General features: G+C 38.3%; 1 protein-coding gene across 2 annotated transcripts in view; it reads right to left on the reverse strand.

Annotated features, from left to right (window-relative positions):
* Positions 1 to 8,878: 8,878 nt before the first annotated feature.
* Positions 8,879 to 16,302, reverse strand: part of SCAMP1 (secretory carrier membrane protein 1) — a 99,796-nt gene continuing 92,372 nt past the window's right edge. For both annotated transcript variants that reach the window (XM_087430136.1, XM_004420429.3), the window contains one exon: positions 8,879 to 11,732. In XM_087430136.1, the coding sequence (XP_087286262.1) occupies positions 11,568 to 11,732 (165 nt within the window). In that variant the 3' untranslated portion in view covers positions 8,879 to 11,567. The remainder of the gene's footprint in view (positions 11,733 to 16,302) is intronic.

Raw genomic sequence — 16,302 nt, forward strand, 5'->3', positions numbered from 1 at the left:
TTGCAGCTTCCTCCTCAACCTGAAGAGTTCTGCAAGATAAGTCTTAAAGACGTGAACTGCTCATTTTGCTTAGGTGCACAGGATGTAGATAAAAGCATAAATAAATAAAAGGAAGTAGTAAAACCACATGGGAAAGAAAAATCAATCAAATAACATGTAGATGTTAGCAGCTCTTTGGCTTTTTACAGCCAAATATCTGAAAAATCGAACACCTACAGGCAAGCAGTCCACCAAGAGCCTACGTGTCGGGGAAACCACTAGAATCTCTTCTCAAGAGGAGAAAGCCTGCATTAAGGCAGGTGATAGTGAAGACAATGAGGTAATTAGAGAGGTGTCAGGAAGAAAGACTGGACAGCTTGGTGACTGATGAGAAGCGGTGGGGGAGGAGAGGAAAGAGTCCAGGATGACTCCCAGGTATTGAGTTTGGGCACTGGGTGGAACATGAGCACCAAGATCAGGAACCCGAGAGGAGCAGAGACGGTGAAGGTGGGCAGGTTCACCTTAGGCTGCTGATGGAGAAGTCCTGTGCACAGCTGGGAATATACCGCACAGGGGAGACCAGGTTGGAGATGGAGGTTTGGGAGCCGTCAATACACATGGACAGACAATAAGAGTTTTTCATTATTGTGCACTTTCTATGTGGAGGTACAGTAATTCCTTTATTCATCAAAACCCTATGCGTAGAAACTATTATTATCTTCATTTTATGGCTAAGTTAACTGTCACCCACGAGACTTAACTGAAGTTAAGTAATTTGCCCCAGGTTAAAAAGTGGATCAAAGCCAAGGCTCAAATACAGGTTGACACCTAAGTCTACATTCTCAAACAGGTGTCGTTTCCTTCCACCTAGAACGTACCCCCATACAAACCCCGAGGGGCTCCCCAGGGAACACCAACATCTCTGCATAGTAAACGGTTTGTTAGAGTAATTTCCACATATAACTCCAAAAAGGCCTCACCGTAAAATGACAGCTGATGAAAACATTGCTCTTTCCTCTCTTTCAGAGAAAAACCTGATAATTTTTCATACTTTTGAAAATGACACTAAATGTCTCAATTTGCTCAATCCTGAAAACAGACACTAGAAATTCATCAGGTATATGACAGTGGTAAAACAAATTGATAGTTTCATAATTTTTATTATTTTCTTATTGTAAATAATCTCTCATCCAGGGTAAGCAGCTATTACTCAATAAGAAACATATTTTCCTCATAGTTAACCTAATAATTAAATAAGGATTTGTCTTCAACTAAAGTTTCTCCAAACACACACACAAATGCCAAAGACCATTTAGTAAGTTATTACTGCTGAAGAGCAGGCAGCAAGTACTCACCCACACGATGTGGAGCTGGCCTTGGACTGGTGATTTCCAAAATACATACTGTAATTTTTTTCTTGGCTATTGATTTTTTTCCCCCCAGGGTCCACTGTCCCTAAAGGATGGACATGCATTACTGGAAATGTGGAAGGATGGAAAGGAAACAGAATTGGAGCGAGGCAGCACTGTGTGGCAGAAGAAGCCCCATACTTGGCAGGAGTCAGGGAACACGGGTCTGGCTGCCCCTCCCCAGCCCTTCATCGCCACTCACTGAATGACCAGGATAATTGCCTAGTTCTCTACAAAAATGGGGCCAATAGTAGAAACAACATCATAGGTTTGGTGTAAGGATTAAGTGAGGCATGTAAAGCATTTAGAATAGTCTCTGGTACCTAGCAATTCCTTAATAAGTAGAAGTTATTATCAAAAGAAAATTAAGAGAATATCTTCTGTCTGCCTAGACTAATATCATTTAGAGTTGGTCTTAAAAATTAAGAATTGTTCTAAAAAATTGTGAAGAATAACATAACCTGTTGTTAAATCCAATCTAATTTACCTAGCGAGGCTCAATGGATTGGCTACCTGAGGCCACCATTTCATCTTCCATCCTGTACTAATAATCATCTGTAACTTAGTGCTTTCAGGAAGTGGAAGATTTCTCTGTGGAGGCAGGATACACGGTCACTCACATTTAGCAAAACCAAAAAAATAAACAGGTAGTGTTGGGCAAGCCTACGGGATCTACGGCAAAGCAGAATGCTCAAAACACAAACCTCCTGATTATTTGTCAAAACCTATTTGTGGCAAAAACTTGTTAGAAAAAGGAACCTCCAATGTTGGCAGAGTGGATCAAGAGGCCCTTTTGTACACTGCTGATGGAGGCATAAACTGATACAGTTTCCTGGAGAGCAACTGGCAGTGCACATCAAAGGTCTTAAGAAAATAAGCTCACGCCTTGACCCAGCACTCTGTCCTGAGGAAAGAGCAAGAACCCGGGTCCCCAAATTTAGCAACAGTGTGTCCCTTGATAAATTATTTATAATAAAAAAAAAGCCCTGGAAATCAGAACCTGAAGGAATAACAGCAGGACTTAGAAAAATAATTTATGATACATACATAGAAAGGTAGCTATACCAATATAGCAATACCTATATACAATACAGGTAGCAATATATTCAGAAAAGCAAAAAGAAGTTCAACATATATTTATATCATAATTGAAAAAAGATTACAAACCATTGTATTAGTTAAAATTCTCCAGTTGAAAGTAAGAGGAAACCAACTCAAGATAGCTCAGAGAGAAAACTGAGTAAGAATCTCACTGGGGGCCGGCCTGGTGGCGCAAGCAGTTAAGTGTGCGCTCCGCTGCAGCAGCCCAGGGGTTCGCCGGTTCGGATCCCGGGCGCTCACTGACGCGCTGCTTGGCAAGCCATGCTGTGGCGGCGTCCCATATAAAGTAGAGGAAGATGGGCACGGATGTTAGCCCACGGCCACTCTTCCTCAGCAAAAAGAGGAGGATTGGCAGATGTTAGCTCGGCCAATCTTTCTCACACACACACAAAAAAAGAATCTCAGTGGGATAACTGGATGGAGTACGGAGGAGCGGGCGGGCCTCACCCAGGAAATGGAAAGCTATTAAGATCTTTTATATGTTCTTCATCCTACTTGTCTTTGCATGTCTGCTTCATTCTTCACTCTCATTGCAGATCAGCTTTCTCGGCGACTCCTTCCTCATGGCAGAATATGGCTACCCACATGTTCCAATTCTGGAACAGTATAGTTCCGGACAAGTCTACGTACAGAGTGAAAATTGAACGAGCCAAGCGTGAATCCACTGTAGCCAGATGACATCCAGTGCCAATGTGGTCTTCAGGGACCCAAAGAAATGGGAATTATGGGAGCCAGATAAACGTCCCTAAAGGATCTATTACAAGGATGTAAAGGGAAATCTCATTTTTTAATTTTAGGAAAAAAGTTGTCTTTCTAGAAAGTTAATAGAAAGATATAAATAAAATTTTAATAGTGGTTATTTATAGGTGTAAAATTATGAGCAACTTTATCTTCTTTTGGTTATATGTTCTATAATTTATACTAAAATGTGTATTAATTTTATAAATTAAAAAAATTAATTTTAAAGCTAAACTATCAGGCCATTATGATACAATGCTAAGTCAGGGAAAAATAGGATAAAAAAATCCACATTGTTTATATCCCTTATATGTATGCATAGAAAAAGAATGGAAAAAATACAATAAAACATTAGCAGTGGTATCCCTAGATGATAGACTTATGAATTATTTTTATTTTCTCATTTATCGTTTTCCATATTTTTCAATTGTTCTACAACAGGCATATCTTATTTTTGTACTAGAAAATAAATTAGTTTCAGGGATGTGTATGCCCAGTGGGCTCAGTTTTTGTGGATGAGACTATACATTGTAGGAACCACTGTGATCACCAGATAAAAGACAGTGATTTTTGGCATTTTTTTTCCTAGTCCCCAAACACCTGAAGAATAGTACAAATTGCCAGTGGTAACAACTACTCACAACCATGATTTATCTTGAGACTCACTGGTCCACAAAATATTAAGAGTTCTGGAGGAATATAGGATTACATCTAAGTGCTGAAAACAACTAAAGAGTTAAAAAATAAAGTTTGCATGCTCTGAGTCTACAAATTAGAACTCTTTAAATGTAGAGAAGATGATATTCAGAGTAATCTTATATAAGTATATGAAACATTACTAGGTAGAAGAGGATTAACTATTTTCTGTCCCTACTGGAGAGAGGGTAAAATGGGTTTTTGTGGCCAGAGGGTTTTAGCTACACCAATAGCCATGCCAAGACCAGCAAGATATGAGCTAAAAAATTAATCAAGATTTGAACAAACATAAAATTTAACACTCGCTGCATTGCTACATGGTGGCTCCCATCCTTTTCCGTTTGAAAACATGAACAGTGCTAATGAAAATTCTACAGGTTGAAGGCTTTGTCTTACCAAAATCACAAGTTAAATTGTAAATATGAAACCCACAGGAAGAGTTAAGACCACTAGAGAAGAGTCTTTCCATATTTTCCTAGAATCTTTAAAGATATCTATTTATCTAGGATAGACTAGTGGCAACGCCTGGCTTAGAAAATTTGCATACAGCCATGCGCCACATGACGTTTCAGTCAACGACACACCACACATACAATGGGGGTCCCATACGATTATAAGGGAACTGAAAAACTCCTGTCGCCTAGCAACATCGTAGCCATTGTAACGTCATAGCACAACATATTACTCACATGTTCATGGTGATGCTGGTGTAAAGAAACCTACTGTGCTGCCAGTTGTATAAAAGTCTATCACATACAATTATATATAGTATGTAATATTTGATAATGACAACAAACAACTGTTACTGGTTTATGTATTTACTGTACTATACTTTCTATTGTTAGTGTACTTTTTCTACTTATATAAAAAGTTTACTGTAAAACAGCATGCCGTGTTATGGCGGCAGCAGCCTCATGCATCTCGTGTTGACCTCATCTCTTGATTGCATCATTTCCTCTTGTGCTAAATCTCATGTTGTTTTGTTCATCAAGGCCCCTAAGCGTACAAAATCTACTGCTAATGTTGCCAGTAAGAGGCCACGTGGAGTGAGCGACCTGGAAACAAAATTAAAAGTGATTAAGGACAATGAAGGTGGGAAATCAGCGACAGTTATTATCACTCGCCGGTCAGGCATGTCCCATTCCACCACAGCTATGATCTTAAAGAACAAGAACAAAATGAGGGAAGCTGTTAAAGGGTCTGCATCGTTGAAGTCAACAAGATTAACAAAAATTCGAGAACGGCCTATATCAGACATGCAGAAACTTCTAATAACCTGGATTAAAGACCAGACACAAAAGTGTATCCCTCTCAGCACCACGAAGATCATGGCCAAAGCAAAAAGTTTGTCTGTGACGTTTAAAGAAAAGGCTAGACCCAACTATAATGTTGAATTTACTGCTAGCTCTGGGTAGTTTAAACGATTCAAGAATCATTCTTTATTACATAATGTGAAAGTGAGTGGTGAGTCTGCGAGTGCTGATGTGAAGGCAGCTGAAGAATTTTGGAAACTCCAGATAAGCTGATTGTGGAGGAAAATTACTTGCCAGAGCAAATATTCAATATGGATGAAACCTCCCTATTCTGGAAACGGATGCCTAAAAGGACTTTCATCCATAAGGAAGTCAAGCCAATACCAGGTTTCGAGGCTTTTAAGGACAGGATTAACAGTCCTGCTTGGGGGCAAAGTTACAGGCTACAAATGGAAACCCTTTGTGATCTGGCACAGAGAGAACCCCAGGGCCTTCAGGCACATCAGTAAGCATGCGCTGCCAGTGTACTACAGGAGCAATGAGAAGTCATGGATGACCCAGCTCCTCTTCCAGGATGCCTCTCTGAATTGCTATGCCAGAGTGGTGGAGAAGTACTGTTTGGAGAATAACGCACCTTTCAAGATTTTGATTATTGTTGATAATGCTCCCAGACATCTTCCTTTTATTGGTGATCTTCATCCCAATATCAAAACAGTGTTTCTCCTTCCAAACACCACCTCTTTGATCCAATCAATGGATCAAGGAGTTATAGCAGCTTTTGAGGTCTACTACCCAAGAAGGACCTTTGCTCAGTCTATTGCTACAACTGAGGAAGATATTGATGCAATTCTGGAAGGATTACACCACCTATGGCTACAACAAGAACCTTGCTTGGGCTTGGGGTGATGTTGCCAAAGGGTGTACGAATGGCATCTGGAAGACGACACTCAAAACGTTCGTCCATGACTTCAAAGGATTTGCCAAGGATGAGGAGGTTGCAAAAATCAACAAGGCTGTGGTTGAGATGGCAGACAACTTTAACCTGGGTGTGGATGAGGATGACATTGAGGAGCTCCCAGAGGTGGTTCCTGAGGAATTGCCTAATAAGGAGTTGTTAGAGCTAGAACAGGAATGCATAGCTGAAGAAGAGGAAGAGAAAAGGAAACTGCAGAAGAAAAAGAACCCCCAAGAAAATTCCCCGTGAAGAATTTTGCAGAAGCTTTTGCAGACCTCAACAAGCTCCTTTAAAAATTTGAAAACATGGACCCCAACCTGAAAGGTTTCCATTAATAGAGAGGAATGTTGATGGTGCGTTATCTTGCTTCCAAGCAAATCTATGATGAAAAGAAGAAGCAAACCACCATGGATGTTTCTGAAAAGAGGACACATCTTCAAGATGGGCCTCAGGCAGGTCCTTCAGGAGGTATTCCAGAAGAGGCGCTGTTATCACAGGAGATGACAGCTCCATGCGTGTTATTGCCCCTCAAGACCTTCCAGAGGGACAAGATATGGAGGTGGAAGACAGTGATATTCATGATCTTGACCCTGTGTAGGCCCAGGCTAAAGTGTGTGTGTCTTAGTTTTTAACAAAAAAATGTTTAAAAATCAAAAAAAAAATTGAAAAAAAAGCTTAGAGTAAGGCTATAAAAACAATTTTGTACAGCTGTACAATGTTTGTGTTTTAAGCTGTTTTATTACAAAAGAGTCAAAAAGTTTAAAAAAATTAAAAAGTTTATAAAGTACAAAAATTAAAGCTAAGGTTAATTTATTATTGAAGAAAAATTTTTATAAATTGATTGTAGCCTAAGTGTCCAGTGTTTATAGAGTCTACAGTAGTGTAATGTCCCAGGCCCTCACATTCACCCAGCACTCACTCACTGACTCACTCAGAGCAGCTTCCAATCCTGCAAGCTCCATTCACGGTCAGTGCCCTACACAGGTGACCATTTTTTATCTTTTATACCACATTTTTATTGTACCTTTTCTATGTTTAGATACACAAATACTTCCCATTGTGTTATAACTGCCTACAGTATTCAGTACAGTAACATGCTGTAAAGGTTTGTATCCTAGGAGCTAGGTGTGTTAGGCTATACCATCTAGGTTTGTGTAAATACACTCTGTGATGTTCGCACAATGACGAAATCACCTAACAACACATTTCTCAGAACAGATCTCCGTCATTAAGCGATACATGACTATAGATTTCTTTCTAGCTCTCTATACACTGTGATAAAGCCTTAAAACAAGCTTTCAATACAAAAAGTGCTGTTTTGTAAAATGTACCCTAAAATTCTGGTGAAAATACTTCACTTTCCATATTATTTAACCAGATGCTTTTTAGTTTAATAAACAAATATTTAAACAATTTTTTTTTTAAGAAGATTGGCCCTGAGCTAACATCTGTTGCCAATCTTCCTCCTTTTTTTCCTTTTTTCTCCCCAAAAGCCCAGTAGATAGTTGTATGTCATAGTTGTCCTTCTAGTTGCTGAATGTGGGACACCGCCACAGCGTGGCTTGATGAGCGGTGTATAGGTCCGTGCCCAGGATCCGAACCGGCAAACCCTGGGCCACCGAAGCAGAGCGTGTGAACTTAACTGGTACGCCACCAGGCCGGCCCCATCTAATGTTTTAAAACATATTATTCTACTCTAAATAAATTTATACTATGATACTTGAAAATATGTCAAAGTAAGGTATTTTTTATTTTTAATGACCCTCAATTATTTTTACATTAACCACTTTTATTTCACCTCTAAAGGTCTTAATCACATGGAATCAAGAAAGTCCTCTAAACATTTTCCTAAAGGAAAAAATGGAAGGAGATACAGTGAAATGGTGTATGACAGCCATGGTAATTCTATAGGGGAAAGTATATGCAAAAATGTAACAAATTCTGTATATAACCAGTCTAAACATAGATTTTACCAATAAAGATATAAAATTAAATGCTAATGTCATGTTTCCAGAAAACGACATAACAAAAACTGTAAAAGCATTATGCTACTACAAACGATTTACAGAAACTAATAAACTTAACAAAAATTCCCTCTAAAATGCAAACCACACATTATCTCAACATGATTTATAGAAGGAGATACATCCAATGAAAAGCCAAACTCACTTTAAGATAACACTTAGAAAACTGAAAATGCTGTTCCTCTTTTAACACGCATTTCTCAAAATAAGATTCATCCCTGAACATTATTTTAGACAATATTTTTCCTCCTCTTCAGATAACCAAGTGAAAAATCCAACAATACACAAATAGGTACCTTCATCAGTATACAAAACAGCAACAGGCAGGGAGGTTAGGAAACAGAACACAAGCTCAATCAAACCAGCACAACACTAGTACATAGGCATCCATTTTAACCCACAAGGACAAATTTGAGCCACAAAAGGTTTTCCATTTCAAATCTCACTAACTCCTAGTCTGTGTATTTTGACCTTAAAGTGGTCAAAATATTTAATATGAGTGAATCTCATGTTTCACTACCTACAAAGGTCTAATGCAATAGAAAAATCTGTCATTTTATGTTGCTGAGAGTTTTTAACTCTTTTATATTATTTGTTTAGCACATGATAGAATTATATATATTTTTTAAAAATCAAATCTGGGATTTCTATATACATTAAACCCTCAGCATAATTTCTGCCTCTGAAGTGCTAATATAGTGTTTAAAATTATACAAACAAACATCCATTAAACAGCATTTTATTTTATGACACTCTGTGTTAATACAATAAATATACAAAATTTCCAAACCACTGAAAACATGCAACATTAGTGGGACAGATGGAGGGCATTTATTTAGAACCATGACAGTCACCATGATGGCAGCGCAATATTACTCACTGACAAAAATATACATACATCCCTAGATAAATAAACCAAGTCCCAAATTACAAATCACTGAGCAATGATTTTCCAGTGTTCGAACTTTAGTTTGAAATAAAATAGCCACAACTTAATATCGCAAACTGAAAAATGACGTGGATGCTTACAATGTGAAAACCATTTCATGACTGTGATACTGAGTAATGTTAGTATTAAATATAAAACACTAACAAATGCCAATCTTTTGCTGAGTGAAAATGTGACTATTTACTAATTATTGTTAAGAGAATAGAGAATACAAGAATTTAAAACTGTTATACCTTATCAAACTGTAAGGAATGCCAACATTTTAATGCACATTTATTGTTTTTAAATTACAATTTTCTCTCATAAGCTTGTATTAACCCAAATAACTGGATTTTAAAACAACATTTTCCCCAGCCACACACAAAAAAGGTTCTGTAAAAAAAAGCTTGTAATTAGTGTTTGCTATTTAACAATGCTGCCTCTGGGAATTTCTACAGAATAGAGAGAAGCATTCCTATTTTTGAAGGCAAGTATCTCAGTATTTTTCAAAATTCTCTATGATATTTCTTTCATTTGTAGTTTAAAGAAAAACAAAAATGGACTTGAGATATAAATTAATGATGGACATAAGTGCTCTTGTATTTTGTGGTTAATGTTTTGAATGTTTGTAAAATCCACATCCAATACAGCACACTGATGAAACAGATTTTCAATAAGATTATAGACTGAAAAACTCAAACTGGCTTATTTGGTTGAGAAAGTAGGTGAAGATTATCACTGTTCAGAAATATTCATAAAAACAGCTTTAAATTCATACTCTGAATCCTGTTTTCGTCAGAATAAAAGAAATATCTTCCAAGTATATTACTTCAGTAAAGTCCCAAATAAATCGAACGTAAACACTATCTGGTTGGATCCGCATTACCTACTATCACGCAATGCTTCTTTCATAAATAGTGAGAACTCACCATCCCACTCCAGCATGAAACTCATTTTAACTCCAGATTTGGGGAGAAGAATGAAAGTGATTTAACCATTTATGGCCATCTGATTTTTAAAACAAAAAAAAAAATCATTTGCAGTCTCAAATAATATACTCCAATAGATTATCCTTACTTAAGATCAAGTTGAATAAATTACCATCTGTTATTCCGCAATCTTAAGTTAGCTAATGACTTTCAAAACACAGTATCATGACTTTACAAAATGTCTTTGAGTCATTTAATCAGTATTAAAAATTATTCAAACTTTCAACCCAAATATACTATAAGAACGAACTCTTGTGCTGCACAGTAACAATTTTAATGTGATTATATTCATAATTAATGCATTCAACTGTATTTGTATTTTTTTGCTTGGTATAAGTTAAATGTCTTATTTTTTATTGCGGAAAAATTTTAATGTATGCAGTCTGACTCAAAAATTGAAAGACTGAGGTACATTAGGGATTCAAATATATGTGAAATGCCAGGGTCTTTTTATTTTTAATGCCAGTAGAGATGAGAAGCTAAAAGAAAAATCTCTTAAATACTGTATATTCTTTTTGGACAAGGAGTTAGGCTAGACTTTAATACCCCCATTAAAAATTACACACACACTCCCCTAAAAAGAGCTGCCAAACGCAATCTCAGTTCAATTAAAAAGAGGAGCCACATGAATATACCAAAGTTTCCATACAGTAATAGTTTACTATGATGTGAATACTGAAAATTAAAAAAAAGGTATTACATTACATTCTATTCCACTGATTATCTACCTTTTCTTTTGGATAATGCACTGCATATTATATTCTCACACTGCACCCCAATAAATTTTTATTTAATAGAAACTATTACAGAAAATCATGTCTATGATTCTATAAACATCCCCAATCCTACAACCATAAGCAGTGCAGAACCCAAAATACTAATTCTTTTAAGAAATTAGTGCCCATGCAAGATCAGAGATTGATATCAAAATATCAACTACTCTAAAAAAACAAAAGAAAAAGATAAAATTTACATTATCTACTATGAAATGCACACAGGCTCTTCACTGTGACTGAAACTGCTGAAAAGCAAGCCAATTAAAAAACCCCTAAGTCTCTGATGGCCTATTTCTTTCAATATAAATAGAGAAAAAGGAAGGAAGTATCGCTCGACTGCTCTAATGTGTAATCCTTAAGCCTAAGATTCTTGAAGGAATGACTGCCGCTAGCACTAAGTGCATTTTGAATCATAAGCACTGTCTTAATATCAGTGTGTCACCACTGAAATAATTCGCTGAACATTCATCCCCCAAAAAATATGGAGAATATTTATTTAGCATGTAATATTTTTTTCTGCAAAGGGCACTGAAATATTAAGAAACTGTTAGATAAATAATAAGACAAGGAAGTTTTTCTGTTTTTAGCCCATGCACAAGTGAATAGGAAATATACATGCTGTGTGTACTGTGTGTTTTGAACATAAAAATATTTATAGAATACAGTAACTGGAGAAAAAAGTACAGTCAAAAGGTAACGGCGTGTTGTTTCAGGATGCTCTAGATCTGGTTACCCTTGAAAGCACTCTGAGCTGCACTGGTGGCTGCAGTGGAAGCTGCATTGGCAGCTGCGGTCTGCACGGTTTTGTTGGACATCACCCCTGTCGCAAACTCTTGCTGGGCCTTCTCAAAACTAGCACCTGTTGTGCGATAGAGTCCATGTACCTACAGAGGAACAGAAAGGGGGGAGAAGGTGAGTGGTCATCTACACATTCATTTCAGCAGCTCTTCAATCAACCTCAACATCACTCAGAGATAAAAGGACTAGAAGATCCACAACAGCCACAACACTGGCACACAATATTATATTTAAATATTTTCTTAACACACATTTTTCCTTTTTATCTCCAGTGAAGAGGAGACAATTATGCCTATGCCAAAACCGATTTAAAGAACACCCTCTTAACCAAATGCAAAAAGCTATGTTTTCCACTGTACCTAATTAGTTAAGATATTATAGCATTACAAGAGAATGGTTCAAACATAACAAGAAATATTCTGACTTTAACACATTAATTTACTACCTTAGACAATTCAAAGAGAATAATACCTTATCTATTTCTACATTGGCTACATATACACCACTGACCCTACTATAATCAAATGGTATCATTTTATCATTTAATGTACCAAGTACTATTTGACCTTAAAGAACTTCTGCTATCCACTCTGTATACTATTTAACTTTTTTTTTTTTCTTGTGAGGAAGATCAGCCCTGAGCTAACATCCATGCTAATCCTCCTCATTTTTCTGGGAAGACGGGCTCTGAGCTAACATCTATTGCCAAACCTCCTTTTTTTCCCCCCAAAGCCCCAGTAGATAGTTGTATGTCATAGTTGCACATCCTTCTAGTTGCTGTATGTGGGAGGCAGCCTCAGCATGGCCGGAGAAGCAGTGCGTCGGTGCGCGCCTGGGATCCAAACCCAGGCCGCCAGTAGCAGAGCGCGCACACTTAACCGCTAAGCCACGGGGCCGGCCCCACTATTTAACTTTTTGTGTATGGTCTAATCCTAAAGGATTTACAAAACACTTCTGGTAACTGTCTGTCCATACTGATTCATCACTCAAATCTTGGGATCTATTTTCATAAGTAGGGTTCAAAAATACTCTATTAGTATATGTTTTAAGATGCATAAACTATGAAGTGCATCAGTACGTAACATCAGCTACTCAATTTAATACAAATGTGAGGAAGAAAATAATAACAAAGCAAATTAGAACAAATATTACATGCCTACAAACTTGGGGGGACAGGGGAGGAGACAGAAAAGTGAACCTGTGATGACACTGCGTTGTGATTAGGTCTCAATTAGAGGCCTGATTGGAGTGCAATGAGAGCCGGTTTGGAGGATGGGGCAGTGCACCCGACTCAGTGCTCTTCCCAAACCCAGAGAGGAACGGGTAACTGGAGTAAACATGGAGTGAGGAAAAGGAGAACGAGTCAAAGACTTTCAAGTCAAGCTTGGATACTGGGAAGTTGTTTCAAGAAGACAGAGAATAGACAGGACAGGTTGGTTTAGGGGGAAAGGAGATGCTGAGTTAAGTCCTAAACATTCATACATCCCACAAATGTTTACTGAATACCCACTCTAGGCCTGCCACAGCAGGGAGCGAAGATTTGGTTTGGAGCACAAGAGAGCAATGGGCTGGAGACACGGACTTAGAGAGCAGTGGCACATAAATGGTAGCTGCAACTCCCACATAAGCGAAGCTGTCCATGGAGAACACACAAAGGAGAAAGAGAGTCAAGTACCGAAGGCTGTTAAGACACCAACATTTAAGAGGTACTCACAACAACAAGGAATGATTAGGAGAGGAATGAGAAAAACCAGGGACCCTTCCACAGATGCCAAGGGATAAGGAAGCCTGTTAAGGAATGAAGTGCTGTCAGGGCAAAAGATAAAAATACCCAGACAGCCCCAAGTTGTTCTGATATAGTGGTGAAAGCAAACGCCTTATGATCGGGGATCGCAGTATAAAGGGTCAGGGAGAAAGAGAGCACTGACAAATACATATACTGCTAAACCCTGAAATCTTTTCTTCTAGTACTGCAGACTATCATAAGTATAGAATTATTTCTATTCCCTTTTCAAAACCAAGTTTTCTTTGGAAAATTAAAGATACAGATAAATTACTACTTCTATGTTTAAGAAATTTCACAAGGAGAGGACATACGATTAGATCCTAGAAAATGGAAGTGTATTATGGAAATCTAATAAACCTTCCTTACTCACCAGACCCAGTCACAGTGCAATGTAATTACAGGTCCACTTGTCTGTCTCTTCCCCTTTCCCCCCAAGTTTATGGGCATGTAATAAATAAACATTTGTTCTAATTTGCTTTATTTCCTTTTTCAATTTTGTATTACATTGAGTGGCTGATGTTATGTATTCATGGGCTTCATAGTTTAATTACTTAAAATGTAATTCACAGCCCCACAGAGCAGAGAAGCAAAATAACGGTAGGAACAGCACCCATTTCTCAACAGTCTGTATCTACACAGACCCAGAGAGCCACCCAGAGGGAGAAGACTACATACGTATCAGCGCACAAGGCTCAAGACTAAATCTATAACCTCCACGTGACAAGGGTGACTCTTCCTTGCGCCCCAGCATGATGACAGGCAAATTATTAGAAGCAACATCTCAAAAAGCTTATCGTTTCCCTGCTATGTTTCAGAGTAATATCTCCTGATGACTCATATTCCTTAGGAAATCAGGGACAAAGTTTTAATATAAAATATTGTAATAAAAAAAAACCTAAACAACTTAACTACTTGCTATCTCTTCTACTTATGAGAATTGCATTAACCTAAATATTTAGTTCTAGGTGTATCACAGAAAGGGCACTAGTTTTGGTATCTACTGATGCCACTACTTTCTAGCTGGCTGAGCATCACTCAAAATCTGGTTTCCTTCCCATAAAACAAGAATATTTGTTGCCCTGTCTCTCAGAGTTTTCCTAAGAATCAAATGAGGATTATGTAAACTTGTTACGCTAATAAAAATTTAAATTAATTTAAAAATATCTGAATTGTCAAGATGTGTCAAGCAACTCCAGAAGAAAATCTGCTTCCTTAATGTCTCTTCAAGAATATCTCAGTGTACACTGTGGTGGTGTGTGACACAAAGAAACCGTACACTATGGGAAGTAAAGAACCATGGTACTTTAAACAAAATAGTCCAAACATGTTTCCATTAAAGCTTACAGAATACCACTTCAAGAAATCATTTAATTAATATAAGATCCCTGTCATACCAAAATTATTTTAACTTTTTTAAAAGCTAGGAAAATACAAACAAATGAGGCAGGGTTTTTTTAATTCTTGTTTTGAGTTTTTAAAAAACTTATGGATCTCAAGGCTGGCCTGGTGGCATAGTGGTTAAGTTCACGCACTCTGCTTCGGTGGCGTGGCATTCACGGGCTCGGATCCCGGATGCAGACCTAAACACCGCTCATCAAGCCATGCTGTGGCGGTGTCCCACATACAAAATAGAGGAAGACTGGCACAGATGTTAGCTCAGTGACAATCTTCCTCAAGCAAAAAAAACAAACAAAAAAGATTATGTATCTCTAAGCCTAATTTTTTCAATTAAATATTTCCTAGAAACCCTCTATGAACCATCCTGCCCATAGATCTGGGTCAGATACCTCTTCTGTAACCCCTTGAATTACCACTCCACTTTCACACTATTGAAATCCCACTCAGCTTCAAGCCTTGTCTCAAACACTGCTGTTCTCTTTCTGCCTGAACCAGCTGAGGCTCTTCATGTTATGAGCAACTCCAACACTCTGTGCATCTTTTAGGGAGGTTTATCGTGCTGCTTCTCTTGTGGGGTTTACATACATGTTTTACACCCTACCATTTAGGGTGTAAGAGCTAATTTCCACTTATTGTTATACCCCTAAAAGACATAGCAACTTGTGGTAGAAATCACTGAGTAATTATTTCTTTATTTGCTAGGCATTAAACAAATGGCCCCAAATTATCCTTATTATTAAAGAAAAAGTTACCAAATAAGGGCAAAATTGCTGTAGCAGACTATAGCTGTGTTACAGACTATAGCTGTGTTACAAAGTAAAATGCTTAGTTTGCAATTGCCTCAGAGTTTAACTGTTTTAAAAGTGAACATACTACTTCATACCTACTAGGACGGCTATAATAAGAAAAATGGAAAATAACAAGTATTGGCGAGGATGTGGAGAAACCGGAACCCTTGTACATCGCTGGCAGAAATGTAAAACAGTGCAGCCACTAGAGAAAATAGTTTGGTGGTTCCTCAAAAAGTTAAACATAGAATTACCAAATCAGGGTGACGTCAGCCTCATGGCGGAGTGAGCTTTCCCGTGAACTCTTCCCCCGACAAGATACAACAAAAGCAACAGTCACAGACCAACAACGGAATCCCAGACAGTGAAAAGCTAGAGCGGAGGGATCCACACTGCCGCACATCTGAGAGCGGAACGTGCTGGGCCCCCGGAGGAAGTGGGGAGAGGTAAGGAGAACTCCGCTCCCTCCCCATCAGATCAGCGATCCCGTCCCCGCGGCTCCCAAAGAGGGGGGAGGGGCGGCCCTCGGCGGGGAAACTATGGCTCTTCGGGCTCTCTCAGCCAGTGGGAAACTCCTGCACAGAGGGCTCAGAAGAGCCACAGGGCTACCATCAACATCTGAGCACCCCAGAGAGCAGATAAAGAGGGGCAAACGAGAAGCCTCCCACGTCAGGGACCCAGAGA

Source organism: Ceratotherium simum, chromosome 4, assembly GCF_057802395.1.
Source record: "Ceratotherium simum simum isolate JZ-2026a chromosome 4, ASM5780239v1, whole genome shotgun sequence".
Lineage (NCBI taxonomy): Eukaryota > Metazoa > Chordata > Mammalia > Perissodactyla > Rhinocerotidae > Ceratotherium > Ceratotherium simum.